Source organism: Otolemur garnettii, unplaced genomic scaffold (assembly GCF_000181295.1).
Source record: "Otolemur garnettii isolate 467f Iridium unplaced genomic scaffold, OtoGar3 scaffold00008, whole genome shotgun sequence".
NCBI lineage: Eukaryota > Metazoa > Chordata > Mammalia > Primates > Galagidae > Otolemur > Otolemur garnettii.
In genome coordinates, this window is record NW_003852403.1 from 26,046,708 (window position 1) to 26,067,753 (window position 21,046).

At 38.0% G+C, this 21,046-nt stretch overlaps 1 protein-coding gene across 1 annotated transcript in view; it reads right to left on the reverse strand.

Annotated features, from left to right (window-relative positions):
• BICC1 (BicC family RNA binding protein 1) overlaps window positions 1-21,046 on the reverse strand; it is a 293,563-nt gene that overhangs the window by 199,364 nt on the left and 73,153 nt on the right. Inside the window, exon 2 of the mRNA XM_003783644.2 lies at window positions 417-463. Within this exon, the coding sequence (XP_003783692.1) occupies window positions 417-463 (47 nt within the window). The remainder of the gene's footprint in view (window positions 1-416; window positions 464-21,046) is intronic.

The window sequence follows — 21,046 nt, forward strand, 5'->3', positions numbered from 1 at the left end:
TGTTTGGCGGGTCCGGGCTGGATTCGAACCCACCACCTTAGGTGTATGTGGCTGGCGCCTTAGCCGGTTGAGCTATAGGCGCCGAGCCGATATTGCTGTATCTTACCTGGCACTCTGAACCCTCCATATGGTGTGTGCTGCAAGAATTCACCCACCTCAGAGCCTTCTTATTTTCTATTTCTTTGTCCTCAAGCAAAAACCGCATTAGATTTTCCCCAGAGAGAACCTTCTTAGGATGGTTAAGACTCATCTAGCATTTTTCCCTTTCCTTGGTCATGTCGAGTGTGTCCAGCGTTCTCACTGAATCCGACCCTCCCTCATAAGAAGGGGAACTTTCCAGAGCTTCTAGGGTGGCTGTTGAGACAGATGAATTTCCTTCAAACTTACCACAGAGACAAGAGTAAAAATCAACTTACCTTTTGAAAAAAGTCTTCCCCACTTCTGCCTTTTCCTTCAGCAGCAGCTGTAAATAAAAATGTACATGTTTAAAATAGTTTCTCTTTTCAATTCCAGTATTCAAAAATCGTTTCAGTATCAGGGATGAGAAAACAAATGCAGACAAGACAGATGCCCGCCTTGCTCTTCCAAAGCTGAGCGCCTGCTAACCTGTTTCACTGAGATGCAAAGTTGGTAAAGAACAAAACACCAAACCAATTCACGCATCTTTGAATCATTTCACATTCCTTTTCTTGGTCTGAAAAACTCACAAATCTCTACATCAGTGATCTTCAACCAATATACCATGAGAAGATCTTAGGTGTGCCAGGAAAAGTTTTAAAAATCGTGAATTAAATTATTTTGAAAGTAGTCCAAAGCATAGTAAGTACGTTATTTTTTTTTTTACTTTTTTTGGTGATCAGCATAATTTAAATGTGCTGTGGAAGTTTGACTATAGGTTCGAGTGTGCTGTGATATAAAAAAGGTTGAAAAACATTGCCTTATACACTTAGATGAACTATCAAAGTAATCAGCTGTAGTGCTCCCAGCATGTCCTGCCTGTAATAGGTCCCAGGTACAAGGTTGCCTTGTCAACAGGTGGCTCATTCAATATGGCCTCTTTCTAGACTGCTTTAGCTTTATGTGACTAACAATAGCTACATAACACACTTGGATAATCAGCTGTCATCATATACTACTTTAATTTGCTCCTTCATTTGCATATGCAAACAGAAAGAAAAAAACACATGATAATTCAACATTAATGGCCAAGGTCACAGCCAACAGAAAAACTTCATGTGAAGCCAGTACAGTGGCTCACACCTGTAATCCTAGAACTCTAGGATGCTAAGATATGAAGACTGCTTGAGGCCAGGAGTTCAAGATCAGCCTGAAGAAGAAAGAGACTCCATCTCTACAAAAAAAGAAAAATTAGCTAAGCATCAGTGTAGTCCCAGCTACTAGAGAGACAAGAGGATTGCTTGAGCCCAGGAGTCTGAGGCTGCCAAGTGCTACGATGACACAACTGCACTCTATCAACTCTGTCTCAAAAGAAAGAAAAGGAAAAGGAAATTTCACATGAGGGCAAAAGGCCACTGTATTTGAACATTTTTATATCGAAATGGTATCCTATAAGTACAGTATGAACCTGGTTCTCTGACAAAGTTCGTAAGTCTATAAGTCTATGAACCTTTTTCGTTCATCTGTGGTGAGAGGTGGGAAATTTGACCAAAAGGAAAAATGAGAAAAAATAGCATGTTGCTTGCAATAGCCTCAGATTGCATCTTTCAGAGGGCCAGTCAGAGGATTCCGATTCAGATGTAGGATGTAACAAGGCTTAATTAGAGAAGCCACCCCTGGCCAGGACAAAGAAAGGAGCTGCAGTAAGGACTCCTGGAAAATGAAGTCGGGAGGAACACAGTAAACCAAACACCTGCAGAACTACAGCAGGGCAGTATTTCCGTGTATATGTGTACATGGGTCCAGAACACTTGTTAAAATTACTACAGCTAATAACCAGAATCTACAAAGAACTCAAGCAAACCCACAAGAAAAGTGCTGGGAGAATGAGGACTAAAGACCCCATTCTTGGCAACCCTAGAAAAAGAGGAAAATTAAAAAGTAAGCTGAGTGAGTCGGAACAAAGAAGAGTCAGCTAGTTTACATTTAAGCTAGTCATTGCTAGCAAGTTTCCTGCCTTTTCTGAAATTCTAGCCTGTTGGGGACACAGCTTACATATACCCCTGCTGGGTGGGTCTGTGAGCACTCTGAGGAGAAAATGATAATAGAAGAGGCTATGACAAAGACCTAGAAAGATACATTAACTGGGTTATTTCCTGCCTAGTAAACAGGCAAAGCAGATACCCATTGTGGAGATTTGCATTTGCCTGGGGCAGAGATCAAGGGAGTAGCTCTGGCCCTGAAACATGGGCAGAAGAGCTTATATCCCTGATCACAGAGGAAGACCCTCTGTGGTGGTGATGGAAGAAAAATCCCTCCCTCCACCAATTCCTCAGAGGAGATTAACACTGGTGGTGTTTTACTCCACAGGGAATTAGGAGTTTAACACCTCCCTAGAAGGCTCTCCCAGTACAAGGCTCAGATTTCAGATTTCTCAAGGCTACCCTTAAGGTGAATAATAATAACAATAGGAGCTGATATGCTCAATCAGAGAATCTGCTGGCTGTCTTTGTTCCCTCCCTCATCTTACCCTTTGGGCAAATAGACCCCAATAAAAGCAGAGTGGAACAAACACTCAGTGCCAAGTCCAGAATCCCACAAACGGGCAATGGACCCCTGAGCTCCCACCTTTAATTCTACTCTGTGTCTCATGTCTCTTTCTTTATTGTCATTTCTAACACTAATTCTTCAGTAAGTCACCACCAGTTTCCATAGGACTTAGCAGACCCTGCTTCCAGGACAGGACCCCAACAGAAAAGAGCAAATAACCTAACAATAAACACTGGGCAAGAAACGTGAACAGAAACTTTTCTCATGAAGACGAATGTCCAACACACACATGAAAAAATGTTCATTGACCATAATCACCAGAGAAATGCAAATCAAACCCACTTTGAGATATTACCTAACCCCAGTGAGAATGGCCAACATCACAAGATCCCAAAGCAAAAGATTCTGGTGCGGGTACAGGGGGAAGAGGATGCTCGCGTGCTGTTGGTGGGATTGTGAACTACTACAGTCCGTGGAAAGAAGTACAGCAAGTGCTCACAGAACTAAAAGTAGACTTTCTATTTGATCTTGCAATCCCATTACGTGGTATCTACCCAAAAGAAATAAAAAAACTCATTTTACCATAAGGACATTTGCACTTGAATCTTCATAATAGCTCAATTCACAATCACAAAGATGTGGAAACAACCCAAGAGTGCTGCAATATATGAATGGATTAATAAATTGTGGTATATGTATACCACGGAATACTATTCAGCCATTAAAAATGTAGAGATTTTTATATCTTTTATAACAACCTAGAGGGATTTGGAGAATATCCTCCTTAGCAAAGTATCACAGAAGCAGAAAAACAAGCGTCACAAGTACTCAGTACTAAATTGAAACTAGATTAACAACTACGTGCTCAGATGAAAAAAAAAAGCCAATTAAATTCAAGTGAGGAGAGGGGGTTGGGTAAATTCCCACACAGTAGATATACTACATGGGTACATGGCAACTTCCTCAGCAAAGAACACAACTATAACTCCAACTTTAACCTAACAAAAGCAGATTATGTAACCTAATCATATGTCTCCTCATATTAATCTCAAATTTTAAAAAAATATAAAAACCGGGAATAAAAAAACAAACTTGAACAAATTTCTATACAAACTGACAAGTGCAATTGGTCTAAGCCAAGGAGTCCACCCAGGCAAGACAAAAGGGCAGAGCCCAACTTAATGCAAGTGTTTTGGGGACACTTAACCCCACCAGCTGTCGGGGCTATCTTTGTCTAAGTCTATAAATAGTTAAAAGGGGTCATGCTTGATAATTCTTACAGTCACTTGGCCTTGTAAGTACCAAGAAGGGCATGGAGAGTTGAAAAAAATTCTTAGGGACACTAAGGAAATTCTTCTTTGAAACCTTTAGAATCAAAGATATATTCAAAGGTCTTTAATTAAGTAAAGAATAGATAATCACCTCTTTCATCACAGGAAATTCCTTCACAACTTAGAATTCATCCACTACAATTTCATTATATGATGATATTGATTACAGAAGCTTCCTTGAGGAGACTTGTTTTGCTCATGACAAACTCATTATATCACACTTGGTAATGCCTCTTCATTCCAAGTCCTCCAAACACTAACAGACTTTACAGAATGGCCCTTCAATCTCTGGATGAATAAAAAGGGGAACATTTCCGTAGTTAGACCCGAACCAAAAGTAACTATGTTCCAAACACACACACACACACACAAACACTAAAAAAAAAAAAATTTAACCAGAAACCTGCACCTTTAGCAAGTTTATGATTTGAGGGAAGACAGCAGGGTGGGAGCCAGAAATGGCATATTATATATTCGTCAGCACCAAAAATCTTTAGCCTTTCTTACTCCAAGTATTTGTATATAAGAAACTCCATATCTGAACCTGATTTTCACTCAGTTCTGATGTGACCATTTTCGAAGCCCAGAACTGGCCTGGTAGAAGACAGTGGGTGGGTTCTTGATTATATCACAATCTCAGGGGCAAACTGCAGTGAGTCCTGGGCATTCGACTTCCTATTTGTTTCTCAGGTGGCTGGGTCCCCTCAAGAACTTTCACTGGTCCCAAGCATGCAAATCTGCTAAGGTCATGGAAGCCAATCAAGAGAATGTGACATTCCACCAAAAGTCTTCTCTTCCCCCAAACAAGGATCCTCCTGAGCCCAAATTTAACAGTCTAATTCTCAACCTTACCCTAATTCCTCAACATCGAAATATAAACTCCTCTCCAAAACTGACAGATGGGGAAGGGGGATCACAGAAGAACACTGCTTTCTCAGTATAAACTTTACATTTAAAATGTTCCTTTCACAGACTCAGAAAGGAAGTTCACCCTTTCATTCCACAAATATTTAGGTCCTATAGTAAAGATTAAAACAGGCCAGGCTTGACCCTCATTCAACTCACAACCCTGGCCTCTGTAATACTCACAACCAATCAACTAGGGAGATGAAGCCAAAATTAAAATTCAGCTCTCCTGAAAACCTTCCCAGAGAGCTTTTCACGGTCAAAACTCTATCCAAATTAAACTTATTATAAATTTAATTTGGCTATTCTCATTCTGGACAACGCATTAAAAAGCTACTCATTTTGCCACCTAACCCAACACTGGAGCTGGACAGCTACTGTTAGACCTGAAAAATAAAGGGCACTTCTGGGGAGACCATTTGAGAGTTGGATTGCAAGGAAAACTATGAGGTATGATGCTATCTTGCCTCAAATCATTTCTTTCTCATTATATTTGGAGGGGGAACTAGTGCCTGTGAAATGAAGGTACAGACTGGTATTCCATGACTTTGAAGTCTGATTCTACTCTGCTAAAACAGTTCTGCTGAGTCTTCACAATCTTACGCCCTCATCTGCTTTATTCCACTGTCACAGGAACATGCACATAATGATTTAGCAGTTTTCTTAAAACTGTCTTTACAGTATGACTTCTGCCTGATGTTACAAAGTTTATGCACTTGAATGTAAAAACCCTAGATTATTTCTGCCAATGAAAGCAATTGTCCTTATTTTCATGACACAGAACTCCAGGAATAAATTACTTTAATACTACCAGAACGTGGCTGGCTAAATGTGCAGGTAAAGCATATCATATTTTAAGCTGAATAATTCATTTTTTATGTTTATTATAATTTCTACAATGCTTTACCATATTTTATTTCATATTTTTGCTTCACAAGAAATATGGGATGGCAAAAGCTATTGCCAATAAAAACAGCAGAAGTTGAAACAGGTGTAAACTATTACAGTGCCCCAAACTACCGGGCAAGTCCAGTTAATTACCAAATTAAAGGGGAGGGGGTGGGAAGTTTGACTTTAAATTCTTCCTAAGGCACATGGAAACTTCTATTTAAATATCCTTTTCATTTTGAAATACTTTTCTCCTATTATAACATCTGATGCTTTATGGAGTCAACTCTTAAAAACCCAAGGACTATGTACTTCATATTTAAAACATAGTATGAGGTATCTTTAAACATTACTTTGACACACAACGAGATGTTTTTCCCTTATAGAATTTGAGGGAAAAAAGTTTAAATTATTTTTAAAAAACTGAGAAATAATTCATTTTGGTAGCCTGATTATTTGGCATAAATATTTTACTCAAAATGTAAAGCATTCACTTATTGTATAAATTCAACACATTTGCTAAAATAGCTAGGCCAGCCATATATTTTGTTCTGTATACCAACTACTTCCAGAAAACTTCCCTAACAACTTGCCCAATTCTATGAATGAGAAATCAGCAAAAGCTATGGAAGACACTGTTTCTATATACTCCCAGAAAACCTTTTTATGTTCATAAATTATATCTTGCACTTTGGAATGGCATGCAAAGCTCTGAGAATTGACTAAGAAGAAAGTAATCATTAAGTCTACTTGTAAAGGTTCTTTAAATTCAGTCATTAGAAAAATACTGTAACCAAATGAAAAACACTTCCAACTATACATGTCAGTAGCAAAAAGTGTCATCTGAATGTTGTGTGACACAATCAATGTGAGGATGTTCAGACCCCATCTTTCCCAAAACTCCCTACCCAATTTCCAGAATTCCCCATAAACAAATCAAATTCACCTGTTGGGGGGGGGCGAGGGGGGACCAAGGTAGGTCTATTGAGAAAGATCAAGACGACAAAATAAATATCATTTTTGTCTTAACAATGGCTAGATTAAGGACCGTTTTCTTCTTTACTTTAAATTTTCTTAAATATTATTTTATTTTGAAATTAAATTCCAGCATCAAAAATTTCGTATCCTGGCTCAGTGCCCATAGCACAGTGGTTACAGCGCCAACCACATACACCAAGGCTGGCAGGTTCGAACCTGGCCTGGGCTAAACAACGACAACTGCAACAAAAAAAATAGCCAGGCGTTGTGGCAGGCGCCTGAAGTCCCAGCTGCTTGGGAGGCTGAGGCAAGAGAAATTGCTTGAGCCCAGGAGTTTGAGGTTGCTGTGAGCTGTGACATTACAGCACTCTACTAAGGGCAACACAGTGAGACTCTGTCTCAAAAAAATAATAATAATAAAAAATTAATTTTAAAAAATTTAGTATCATTTTATATATAAACAGAATGTTCAGAATGACCTCAGTTCTATCTAAAAGTACATACATGTGTATATATATTCACAAGTATGAACACATACATATCTATACACACACACATATATATACACACATACATAAATATATGTGGATATATGGTACAGGCAGTCCCCAAGTTACAAACATCCAACTTATGTACCACTCATACTTAAAAAACAGCCTGTTCTGTTCCAATTTACATACAAATCTAAACTTAAGAACAAAGCTATAGAACCTATGTAACCTGGGGACTATCTGTATACATTAGAAAAAATGAGGGTAAGGATAGATGCCAAAATATTAATAGTTGCTATTAAAGTAGTGGAATTAGTGGCCATTTATCACTTTCTCCTTTGTATTTTTCAGAACACCTTTAAATAACTTGAACTGCTTTTTAATCAGGAAAAAATAATTTTTAAGTCCTCCTTCCTATTTGAGAGTAAACTAAGGTTTCACCTTTATTGGTTCATCACAGCATCATTTCCAGTCCACAGACTATGAGGCAATCTGGCAAAAGTGTCAAAATCCAATGTGGACTTAAAGCTACCTAGGAAATAGAATGACTAATGCACTATCAGAGATGGATAATGGATAGTCAATAATATCATAACAGGTATAGATCCTAGACCTCCATTACTCTATTCCTTTCTAAATTTAAACACTGATTATGTGCAGTTCTCAGTGAAGTTTTAATTTATTCATATAATAATAAACTTCACAAATAAAAACAGTAAACAATCCAATACTTGGGAAACCTCTGGAGTCATCTCCAAACACAACAGCCAACCAAAAGAAGACAGAAATAGATGCCGCCCAAAATGTATGAACCAAAAAGAGAAAAATGAACATGTGTACATTTCCAATTATAGACTGCCTGAAAACAAAAGGCTACTCTTAGTGAAAGTTCACATCAAGTGAAACAAGCAATAAAACAGGTAATGGTTACGAATTTACCACATCCTAAAAGGGCTCTCTGCCTAAGAATATGAAAGAAAAGAGATGGATTATTCATAGCAATTTCGGCCAAGAGTATGGGCCACCAAGTAAACATCAAAACACTCTTAGAGACTATTTCTTTTTAATTTCATTTCCTACCAAATATTTTAACAGAACCACTAAGAATTACAGTGATGATGATGGAGGTCAGGGGAGAAGGGATAATCTAGTCTAACAATGAGGCCCACTGCTGCCTCTGTACGACTTTGCAGACCACGCTTCTCAGAACATGGAATGCAGGGGATGTTTTTCCCATGTCATATCTCTCAGGGCAATAAAGCCCTGCCAATATTCCAATGCTAGGGAAAATCTAAGACAATGGTGGCCCTGCCATACTCAGGGCGCAACAGAAAATAAGCAAAGGCCAGTGTGCTCTAATCCGTGAGATTTTAGTTTCAAAAAGCATCAGTTGCTGTCAAACATATGGAAACATATTCCCCAAAAGATCTGAGAACATCTAAATTACAATATTCACTGCCTTAACTTTTCCCTTGATGTCTTCTAGCAACTCTAAGAGTTTATTCAGACTTCAAATTTATTGGCCTGACAATAGACCTCCTTGTAGACTGATATACCCTAACACACATCAGAGGAATTGCAGTCTAACTGATTAAGAGAAACACTGGTCCTGTCAAATGTCTTCCTTTCCGACCCTCTTTCTTGTAACGTAAGCAATCCCTGAGCATCCTTTAGTATGGCCACAGGTCGTAACACTGTTTGACAACTCCAGGTATTTATATATCAGCTTATTTTAAAAATCTCAAGACTCTCCTAATGTTTTGTCAAAAGCTAAAGAACATTCGTGGCCCCCTGGGGAGCTTGGGCTGATCTTCCTATAGAACTGTTCCATGCAATATGACAGCCACTGGCCACATGGGGCTAACTGGCACTTAAAATGTGGGTAGTCTAATACCGTGTAGTATGATATACACACAAGATCTTGAAGACATAGCGCAAAAAAAACTATATGAAATCTCATTAATTTTTAATTTATATGTTGAAATGATGTTATATAGTGTGTACTGAGTTAAAGATATGCATGCGTGTTATTAAGACTAATCTCATCTATTTTATTTTACCCTTAATGTAGCTATAAACATAAAATTACATGTGTGACTTTCATTATTATTTCTACTGTACAGCACTGCTACAGGGGATAATAACTTACTTTGCTATTATCCAAGCAAGATTGAAAAGATTCAAGGAGAGCACACAGCCACAGGCTACAAGGGACAGAAAACTAAGAGTATTTCCAAAGAGTAAGAATCAGCAGTTTGAAGTTGTATCTGTCTTAACCTCCTGGGAACATTTTGAGGGAGGAAAAAAATGGCTGGTTGGCATTTGGGGGGGCACAGTGTTAAAGAATTACAGCAGTCTGAATAAAATACATAACATTAATAATCATTTCCTTAATATTCAGCTTTGGTCCAACCCAAAGCCACGAAACTATTTAAGAGTTTATGTGAATGGTTATTTAATGGAATGAAGTTTATATTTCTTTTGTATTTGTAATAACATGGCAATGGGGCAAGCCAACTTGTTTCAAATCAGAACCAAATGTGTTCCAGGCATGTTTGAAGTTCAGGTTATATGCAGAAATCTGTGACAGAAAAGTCTGTTTTGCTATTCTCTCCACCAAAATTGAGGGTTAAGGGAGGGAAAAGACAAGACATGCTTGGTTTCATCAAGACTATTCCAAGGTATGTGTGCCCTGAAAGATTCACACATTGATTTATTTATACAAAACTTAAATTTATCACCTGAGACATATAGAGAGGAGACAGATGTGAAGTAAGAAAAATCTGGATTCAACTCTAGGTTTGCCATTTACTAGCAGTGTGACTCTTGAGTCTCCTAAGGTTCTGTTTCCAACTCCAAAGTATGCAAAAATAAGCACCCAGTAAGCATTTAATACATGGAAGTCTTCAACTTTGACCTCAAAGAACTTACAGTTAAGTAATAAAATGACAAATTCTAAAGGGTTGAACATTAAAGAAGAGTCACAGAAAATAAAGTACAGGAATTCAAAGAATGAGTATGGTAGAGACTTTTTTGAGCCAATTATTTAATGTGGAATGTGGACATGGGGAAAGGGAATTCTGGGCAGAGAGAATGCTGTGTATACCCCTGAATGGCTGATTCCAAAACATCATTTTGCCTTGAAATAGCACCTGTGCCTAGAAGGAGTCAGATGGTGCAGTGCACCACTTTCACTGCACCAGAGAAAGCCTCACTCCCTAGAGCAGTGTTTGGAAATATGTGGTTTCATGGTTTGGTTGCTTGGATGGTTGGGTGGTTGGTTGGGTGGCTGGCTGGCTGGCTGTCACAGAGCAGGGAGAGAGGGAGTGATGTGCAGACAGTTAGTGTCCAGGGTCCAGGGCACTAACAAAGGAGTTATACTAGGAGTACAATACTAACAGTACTGGTAGAGTGTTTTAGGACTCTCTTTTCTCCTAAATCAGGGGTCCTCAAAACTTTTTAAACAAGGGGCCAGTTCACTGTCCCTCAGACCGTTGGAGGGCCAGATTGTGGGCCCTGGGATGAGTCGGCTGCTAAGCAGGACAGGCAGTGGTGGCAAAAACACTCAGCAGGCTGGATAAATGACCTAGGCTTGCTGCATGTGGCCCACAGGCCGTAGTTTGAGAATGTCTGTAAATAGTACATATATGTGCCACTTCTCCTTTAGACACTATCAGTGACTCAGACTTAGTCAAGGACTATGTGCTCCCATGAAAACAAGAAAGGACAGCTCTTCTTCCTTGGGATTAAAAATTGCTTCTGAGTTCTCCACCTGTACAGTTCTAAGGCAGCATATTTCAATTCATTTCCTTAGCTGATGCAAAGTTCCACCTGTTAAGGACTGTACCATCATAAGATGGCCACATAGCAGTTACTCACCTTGAAATGTATCAGCACACAAGGTCATTCCCTTGCTGGCAAGGACCACCAGTCAACAAACCATACAACAAACCAACACATCAGTCAACAAAGCAGGAAGGGTTTTACTGACTGACTCCAAAATATAAACAAGAGCAAAACAAAGTAACAGAAGGAGGGGGGTAAGGAGGAGATGAAGGAAGCATACAGGGAAAGAAATGAGAAAGACAGATGTGAAAGAGGAAGGAGAGAAGAGGAAGAAGAGGAGGAAGAAAGGGGGAAGAAAGGGGGAAAAGAGGGGAAAAGAAAAGAAAAAAGGAGGAGGAAAAATGAGGAAGAACAAGGTAGGGAGTGGGGAATGAGTAAAGAGAATAGGAAAATATTTAAAACTTATAATTAATATTATTACAAATAGAAGAAAAAGTAATGTACTCTCCCAACCCAAAACAATGTCAGGATATTTTTAAAAGGGAACATTCAGAAAATAAGAAAAAATGCTTGTAAATTAAAAATATAACAAAAATAACAATTCCATCCAAGATTCGAAACATTTAAAAAAAAAACATCCTCCCAGAAAGAACAAGAGGACAAATATACAATGAAAAAGAATATTTTTTAAAGAGTCCAAAATTAACTGAATTTCCAGAAAAGGAGAACATACACAGAATATAAATTATATATTTTTTTAAATCAAAGAAATATACTAGAAAATTTCCAGAACTAAAAAAAACATTCCCTATTAGTAAAGCTAATTAAATTTGTAACTAGATTTTAAAAAATTCAAATCAAGGCATATCCTTCTGAAATGTAACAAAATTTGGAACAGTATCTTAAAACCTTCCAGAAAGACATAAACAAACCACAGGCAATTAGAACACCATCAAAATTCTCATTCAAGCCATGGGAATGTACATGACAATGGAATAACACTTCAAATTCTAAGAGAAAGTGATTTTCAACCAAAAATGCTTTACCTGGCTGAACCTATAATCTAGTAGAAGATTCTGGTGGTATTTTAAGGCACACAAAGTTGGAGGGAAAAAAATACCTCTCTACTACTTCCATGAGAAATACACCAGGAATGTGAGAGATTTTCCGTAATATGAGAAAGTGGGAATTAAACACAGAAAAGAGGGAGGAGGAATTCCCTGGATAAAACAAAGTTCTAACATCATAGCCAGCCTAGAGAGTTAATGGTAAAGGATGGAGCAAACCAACAGGCTTCAAAGCAGGAAAGAGATCAGAAAAAAAAGTAACTAATGATCTGACATCTTGACCATGTGGAAAATTATACTGAGAGCATTAGAGAGTATAGACAAAATTGTAATAAATATAAATAATATGAAGTCCAAGGGAAGGAAAAGGCAATTACCAACTCCAGGAAAAACAAAATTCTAACAAAAATGAAATTAAAGGGCCAGGCATGGTGGCTTACGCCTGTAATCCTAGCACTCTGAGAGGCCAAGGTGGGTGATTGCCTGAGCTCATGAGTTCCAGACCAGCCTGAGCTAGAGGGAGACCTCATCTCTAAAAACAGCCAGGCACTGTGGCAGGTACCTATAGGCCCACATACTCTGGAGGCTGAGGCAAGAGAATGGCTTGAGCCCAGGAGTTTGAGGTTACTGTGAGCTAGGACCATGGCACTCTACGGGGCGGGGGGGGGGGGGGGGCAACAAAGTGAGACTCTGTCTAAAAAATAAAAAAAGAAAGAAAGAAATTAAATATTTGCATATTCCTTGGCTTATCAGGAAATAAAAACAGCATAGATCATATACTGTCAGCTGTGTCCATGGGTTCAACCAACTGTAGATAATATTTGAAGCTGTGTCCACATAGAACATGTACAGAATTTTTGTCATTATTCCCTAATATTCAGTACTTTTTAGACAGCATTTACATTGTATTAAAAATTATAAAAGTTAACATCATTAACTTTTGTAGGACTACATAATTAAAATCTACAGATTATAAAGTATATGGAGGATACACATAGGTTATATGGAAATAGTATCCTATTTTATATCAGAGATTTGAGTATCTGTGAATTCATGAGAGGCCCTGGAACCAGTGCCGCACAGGTACCTAGGGACTTATGTAATACAGTACATATTGATTTAAACTTATGATTAAATTTTATTAGGAAAGAACGGGAAGAGAAAAGAACAAAATGTTTTCCACCATACAAAAGTACAACAGAAAATGTCTGAAAGTAATGAATTGAGAGAAAGCAATAAATGCAGATTATTTAGAAAATGGAGAAATAAGAAGAAACAGCTTAAGGAATAAAAAGTGTTTTATGGGGATGGATCTTGTGATTTCCTCATAAATCTTTTCATACTACCTCATTTTTAAACTATATATTATTTGATGATTATATTCTAGTGTATTCCAACTCAGTACTCATGCCATAGAATACAAAGGCCAAGTGTGATAATCTGGCCTAAAACCATTTGCTCTCTAAATGCTACACCTAAAATTCATATGTTGAAATCCTAACCCGTACAGTGATAGTATCAGGAGGTAGGGCCCTTTGTAAGGTGATTAGGTCATGAAGGTAAACCCACATGAATGGGGTTAGTGTCCTTAAAAAAGGAAACATAGAGAAGTCTCTGGCCCTTTCCACCAAATGAGGACACATCTGGAAGGCACCATCTGTGAACCAGAAAATGGGGGCTCACAAGACACCGAATCCACTGGTGCCTTGGGCTAGGACTTCCCTGTCTCCAGAACTGTGAGAAAGAAATTTCTGTTTATAAACTACAGTAAGCTAGGCATGGTAGATTACTCTGGGAGGCCAAGGTAGGTGAATTGCTTGAGCTCATGAGTTTGAGACCAGCCTGATAAAAAGCAAGACCGCATCTCTCCTAAAGTAGAAAAACTGAGGCAAGAGGATTGCTTAAGCCCAAGTGGTGGAGGTTGCTGTAAGCTATTATGCCACGGCACTCTTCCCAGGGCAACAGCTTAAGATTCTGTCTCCAAAAAAAAAAATAATCATTATATATACATGCACACATATACGTATATATACTACAATATTATGTTATAGCATCCCAAAGAGCCTAAGACACCATCAGAACCACATTTTCTAAGTATAAGGTGGAGCTAATGTTCACCCATGATTTGTAAAGATAGAAATTATGCTTTTGCCTAATGTTTTTCTTCTTGACCTAATGATATTTCTACATTTTATCTTAAAAGATTCTGGTTAATTTAAGTCATCTACATATCAAACAGATTGTAAAACAACATTAAAAACAAAAATGTTAGTTTATCATTGCAACCCTCAAGACAGCAGTAGTAAGGCTAAGGGGTTCTGCTGCCCCACCTGTCCCCAGTGAGACTGTGAAGATCACACTAGGACTACCTGGAGATGATGGTGGCATTAAGTGAACCACCCATGGGGCAACAAACTGGAAGCCCTATTGCTCTGAATTCTTCTTGGCAGTACAGAATTAGTCAGAAAGCAGCAGCAGAGCCCAAACAGATGGAAAGGCAGATGAACTTCACAGCATTCAAACTGGAAGAGGGATTCATGCACGTAACACATACACAGATCTGAAGATCATTATGAGGAATTGCATAGGCCTATCTAATCTGACAGTATTTAGTACTGCTTGTTAGGTGGTAACTTACTAACTGCTAAAGTGCTTACCTATTAAGTATTAATTACTCATTAAGTAATTACTTAAGTATTAAATGAGTGCCTAGTCCATTTTTCTATTGACTTCCTTTTTGATTTCAGAAATTGTACTAACATAATGTTATTGTCCTCTCACTCTTAACAATTACCTCTGTCAACGTACAGGCTACTCACTTTCCCCCACAATACTAGCCTATGAACTACCAAACGGACAATTAAGCTGCATGATCTTTCCATACTCATTTAAGTTGGAATATTTAATAAGTTTAAATATGTTACAAAATTTATTTTTCTTCATTGGACACACCCACTAGTTCAATAGCGTTAGGGCTACTTAAGCAATCTCACCAATTGATAGTCTACTCTAGTAGACTATAGGCATACTGACTTGATGATATGGAGGGGGTAGAGAGCTCATGAAAAATAAAAATCCTTTTCTTGAATCCCACTCAAATCCCACTGAATCTTAATCTTTGTGAGAACCCAGGAATCTCCACTTTATAAGGATACCAGGTAATTCTTACAAAAAATTAAGCCTCAAGCAATGTGACACCACTGGAATCACACAATGAAATCAATGCTTTTTATTTCCAAATTCTCAGTCAAGTTGGCTTTCCATAATCTAACCAGCTGCCCATTGCTATCTGTTCTACATTTTACCTTAACCTGAAGACTACAGAGAAATATGATTACTCTGAAGTAGGCAAGAGGGTTAAATTTTCTCTGGGTATTGAGCAAAGTTCCTTACAACCTAAAGGAGCTGCTTTTCAGGACTAATTAAAGGATAGTAGAAACAATATCTGACTTCTGTTTTAACATTACTTCTCTGTGTGTGTTTGTGTGTGTGTGAGAGAGAGAGAGAGAGTGTGTCTCACTCTGTTGCTGTGGGTAGAGTGCTGTGGCATCATAGTAACTTTTAACTCTTGAGCTCAAGTGATCCTCTTGCAATCTTCTGAGTAGCTGGGACCACAGGTGTCCAGGTCACAATGCTCAGCTAATTTTTCTCTTTCTAGTAGAAATAGGGGTCTCATTCTTGCTCAGGCTGGTCTTGAACTCCAGAACTTAAATAATCCACTTGCCTCAGCCTCCCAGACTGCTAGGATTTCAGGCGTGAGCCACCACAGCAGGCTTAACGTTAAAACTTTCTGAACTTACTCTACACATTGCCTGTTGAGCCAAGACGGCCTCACACTGCATCCCATTAGAAGAGTCCAAAATGCTAAGAGAATCAGCAGGTGTCCAGTGGAACTGGAGGATTTTCATCTCTACTCAAGAAGACCAAGTCTGTGAGGTTTATGGACTGAGTGCAGACATGCAAAAGCAGCACTGATCATCATTCAAAGGAGATCTGGTCTATGGTCCCAACAGGTCCTGCTTCCACCTTCTGTAAAACGTAGCTTTGCATATTCAAGTTACTACAAATCAAGGCACCCTCATTCAGAAGGATTAAGGGAAACATTTAGAGGAGATCATATTTCTTAAACTCAGCAGTTTGCTGCTAATAAATCACACACCTACTTTTATGAAATTAAGCAGATCCCCTCCTCTCAGGACATTTAGTTTGAAAAAAGATAGATGCTTTGAGAGCTAAGCCATCAATTTTCATCTCTGAAAAGAATCATTTGTTTCTGCTAACGCTGATCTAAATCTAACATCTGATTATAATTTATTCCACTTAAAGTCCTTGGTTAACATGAATTCGTTTTTCTTCAGTACGCAGAAACCACCTTTAAATGTGGTTTTCATTTCAAACAATGCTTAAAGAGTAATTTTTAGGTAATAGTCTTTGGCCTAGAATAAAAGTTATAGCAGATAACCTTACCTTGATTTCCTTTCAAAAAATGTGTGTGTATATTTACGATGCAAACACAGTGGTCATATTGTAAGCCATAGCTTTATTCTTATTCCCAGAAATGTAACTTTGGTTAAGGAGTCAAATTCTAGCTCAAATAAAATAAATCTACTATAATAGCATAGTGGGCCTATATGTATTCATTTTCTTGAAAACTATTCTATCTTCTTAGCTTATTTTTGTACTCTATTTATTTTGGAAAATTTAAACTCATTTTTTTCTTAAATTCAAGAAACTTAAAAGTGTTAGGCCTAGGTTAATCACCAGTCTCAAAATATTAAAGCCTTTCTAAAAAAAGTAATGAAAGTTTCTTCTTATGACACTTGGCAACAGTTCTATCAAGTTTGGAATACTCATGCCTAAGGCACCTATTTGCTCCAAGATACGCAGAACAAAAATTCTCTAGATCATCGTCCTGATTTTGCTAGATCTACTTATATTAATTTCAGAAAGATTTGAAAATTAATTCTTGATCTTTTATGGGTCAGATACAATATTTAAATCTAACTTTTTAAAAATTATGTGTTTTCCCAAGGAATTTAAAGATTTTTTTTTTTTACCTCCAGTGAGGGTTTAACATTATAATTTATATAATTATAATAACCCTAAATATCACAAACACCAGTAATAATGTAATGTTTACACAATGTTGAAAGTGTATATTCACGCAACAATTTTAGAGAATAGTTTGGTTTATATAAAAAATAACTACAATTTCCATGTATTTGACCTAATAATTCTATTTCTAGGTAGCCAGGTTGTAAGAATATAATCCAAATCAGGAGAGGAGGAAAAACTATGGTCAAAACATATTCATCTTAGTAACACATAACATAATAAGCAAAAAAGAAAAAAAACAACGAAAATCAAAAAAATTGAAGATAGGCACTTATTAAGGTCATTTGAAAAGATGATTTGCAAAAGTCTTTGAAACAGTAAGGAAAAGGACAATAGTAAACTATGTAGTAAAAAAAAAAAAAAAAAAAAGGAAAAGAAGCCATTATTTTTAAGTGGGTTTTAAAATTACATGTGCATTATTGCAGCCCAATTCATAACGGCTACTTCATGAAAGAAGCCCAAGTGCCCATCGATCCATGAATGGATCAATAAATTATGGTATATGTACAGAATGGAATACTATGCAGCCCTAAAGAAGAACGGAGACTTTACCTCCCTCATGTTTACATGGATGGAGCTGGAAAATATTCTTCCTAGCAAAGTATCTCAAGAATGGAAGAAAAAGTATCCAATGTACTCAGCCCTACCTATGAAACTAATTCATAGCTTTCATAGGAAAGCTATAACCCAATTATAGCCCAAGAATATGGGGAAAGGGGAGAGGGAGGGAAGGGGAGGGAGGAGGATGGGTGGAAGGGAGGTGATTGGTGGGATTACACCTATGATTCATCTTCTAAGGGTACATGTGAATCTTTCTAAATGTAGAATACAAATGTCTTAACACAGTAACTAAGAAAATGACATGAAGGCTATGTTAACCAGTTTGATGAAAATATTTCAAATTATATATAAAAACAGCACACTGTATCCCATGACTGTATTAATGTACACAGCTATGATTTAATAAAAAAATAATAAAATTACATGTGCAATATGACTGTTAACTATTATTATTTAAATAAACACAAAAAACTAGGAAAGAGTCATCAAAAGATCAAAATGTCTGTGTTAGGGAAGAATTCTATATGATTCTGTAACACTGTATTTCCTGATTTTTCTTGAGAGATAGATATATGTGCATATTACTTTAAAAATGACCCACCAGAAAGTGTATATATGTAGTAGACATACACACCCAATTAAAGACCAGTGAAGATATTTTACTGTAAGTCTAATTATAATTTAAATTATCTATTTGTGAAAAAAAAGACTACAGTCAACCCTTGAACAATGTGGGAGTCAAGGGCACCAACTTCCCCATGCAATGGAAAATCCACATAGAACTCTTCACTCCCCTAAAACATAACTAATCGCCTACCATTGCCCAGAAAACTTACCAAGAGTATAAACAAATAACACATCTTTAGTATCATATATGTGTTCTATACTACATTCTTACAAAGGAATAATCTACAGAAAAGAAATTGTTATTAAGAAAATCATAAGGTTGAACGAATATATTAACTTTTCATTAAGCGGAAGTAGATCACCATAAAGGTCTTTAACCTTGTGTTTACAGTGAGTAGACTGAGGAGGAAGAGGAGAGGGGTGGCAGAGGTAAAAGAAAACCCACACAGAAGTGGACCCACACAGTTCAAACCCATGGTATTCAAGGGTCAACTGTATCACGATCTTGTGTTGACTCATACAGCTATCTAAACCCAGTCAAGAAAAATCTGATTTCCAAAGGTTATTTTAAGATTAACATAAACAGGCTCGGCGCCTATAGCTCAACCGGCTAAGGCGTCAGCCACGTACACCTAAGGTGGCGGGTTCGAATCCCTAGCCCGGACCTGCCAAACAACAATGACAGCTGCAACCAAAAAATAGCCGGGCGTTGTGGCGGGCGCCTGTGGTCCCAGCTACTTGGGAGGCGGAGGCAGGAGACTCACTTGAGCCCAGGAGTTGGAGGTTGCTGTGAGCTGTAATGCCACGGCACTTTACCCAGGGGGACAGCTTGAGGCTCTGTCTCCAAAAAAAAAAAAAGATTAACATAAACAGGATGGATACAGAAAACAGTACATTTTGCCCAAAATCTCCCAATGTCCATTAAAGCTAGAATGCTTACCTTCTAGCAGCAGCAAAGCTTCTCCCCACAGTTCTGTCTTAGAAACAACCTAAATCTCTCCATCCCCTGGCCCTGGCTCAACACGTAAAATGCAGTCAGCTTAAATGAACCTACTCAGTGACTATAAACAGAAATCTACAGCTGTGGGGCTTCCAAATAAGCACTGTTGACAAGGATAACCATAAACCAAGAAAAATGACTTTGTAAATGGGGGTGCTACATTATGTGCCTATTACAATAGTGAGGGTTGGGAGACCATTCTCAAATGAGTGGTGCACCTGAACCATGAGAGACTTCCTCACACACGAGCAGAGGCAACCTGTGCGTTAAGGAAGAGAAAAGGTTCCCCACCAATCATCAGGAAATTGTAACTCGAGCTTCAGCAGGACACTTCTTGAAGCTGTTCTCAACAGCCTGAGTCCAAAGAATTTCCCAAATGTGATGAATCACAAAATATAGAAAAACACTATGTTTCCCCTATGCAGGCCCCTCTGTAACTGGATTTTCTGAAAAACAATCAAAATCACACATTGGGTAGAACAGGAGTGTTGTTTAGGGGGAGAATCGGATCTCCTGAAGGGGAGGAGGGGGAGTCTCTGTCACCCTCCTGCTCCTGAAACGGAGGGAAACTGGTCTGGAAATTTTTAAATGGACACATCCCTGAGTTAGGCAGTCAACACTGATCTAGTTCTGTGCCCAACCTTCTTCTAGGTGGGAATGAGGAGAGCAAAGGAAGACAGGTAAGGAACAGAAAACTCAAATTGAATTTTTAAAATTATTTGAAGGACTTACATAGTGAGGGGGAAAAACAATGTAATCACATACTGTTTTTCAATGCTGTCAACTCAAAACCTAACTGCCCCCAATTTTCTCCTCCACCACCACTAACCTCCCCCGCAAAAAGAAAAAACAGGTAATGACAAAAGAGGTCAGTCATACACGAAATACCGCACTTGATTCTCATCACAACACATAAAGAAAGAACCATATCCAAATAAGGGTTATTAATATGGTAAATGAGATGGACATATTTTCCTATAATAAATGTGTTCATGGAAATTTTTATTCTAGGAATGAGACATCATAAAATCATATTTATACAGGTAAATAGGGTCAAAAGAGAATACAGTGATTTGCTATATTCTTGAAAATATAGTCTATATACTCAAGAAAAACAATAATATCCCCTCTTAAGAGAGGCTACTATTACTTTGTATGTGGTTAGCAAACTTACAGAACTTGGTGGCACAGGCTAGAAACAGAAAGACGTACAAGAATTTAGAGCAACCACTCATCAGAAAAGCTGGGTGTCTACAGCAGTGTTTTTCAACTTTTTTTATCTTACGACACACCTAAACCTATAGTTTAACTTTTGTGGAACACTTGAGACTATATGCTGATCCAAAAAAAATAAGTAAAAAAAATGAAAGAATATACTTACTGTGCTTTAACTTCTTTCAAAATAATTTAATTAATGACCTTTAAAAATGTTCACAGTGGCTCAGCACCTGTGGCTCAAGTGGCTAAGGCACCAGCCACGTACACCCAAGGTGGCGGGTTCAAATCCAGCCCGGGGACGCCAAACAACAATCATGGCTGCAACCAAAAAATAGCCGGGCATTGTGGCGGGCGCCTGTGGTCCCAGCTACTTGGGAGGCTGAGGCAGGAGACTCGCTTGAGCCCAGGAGT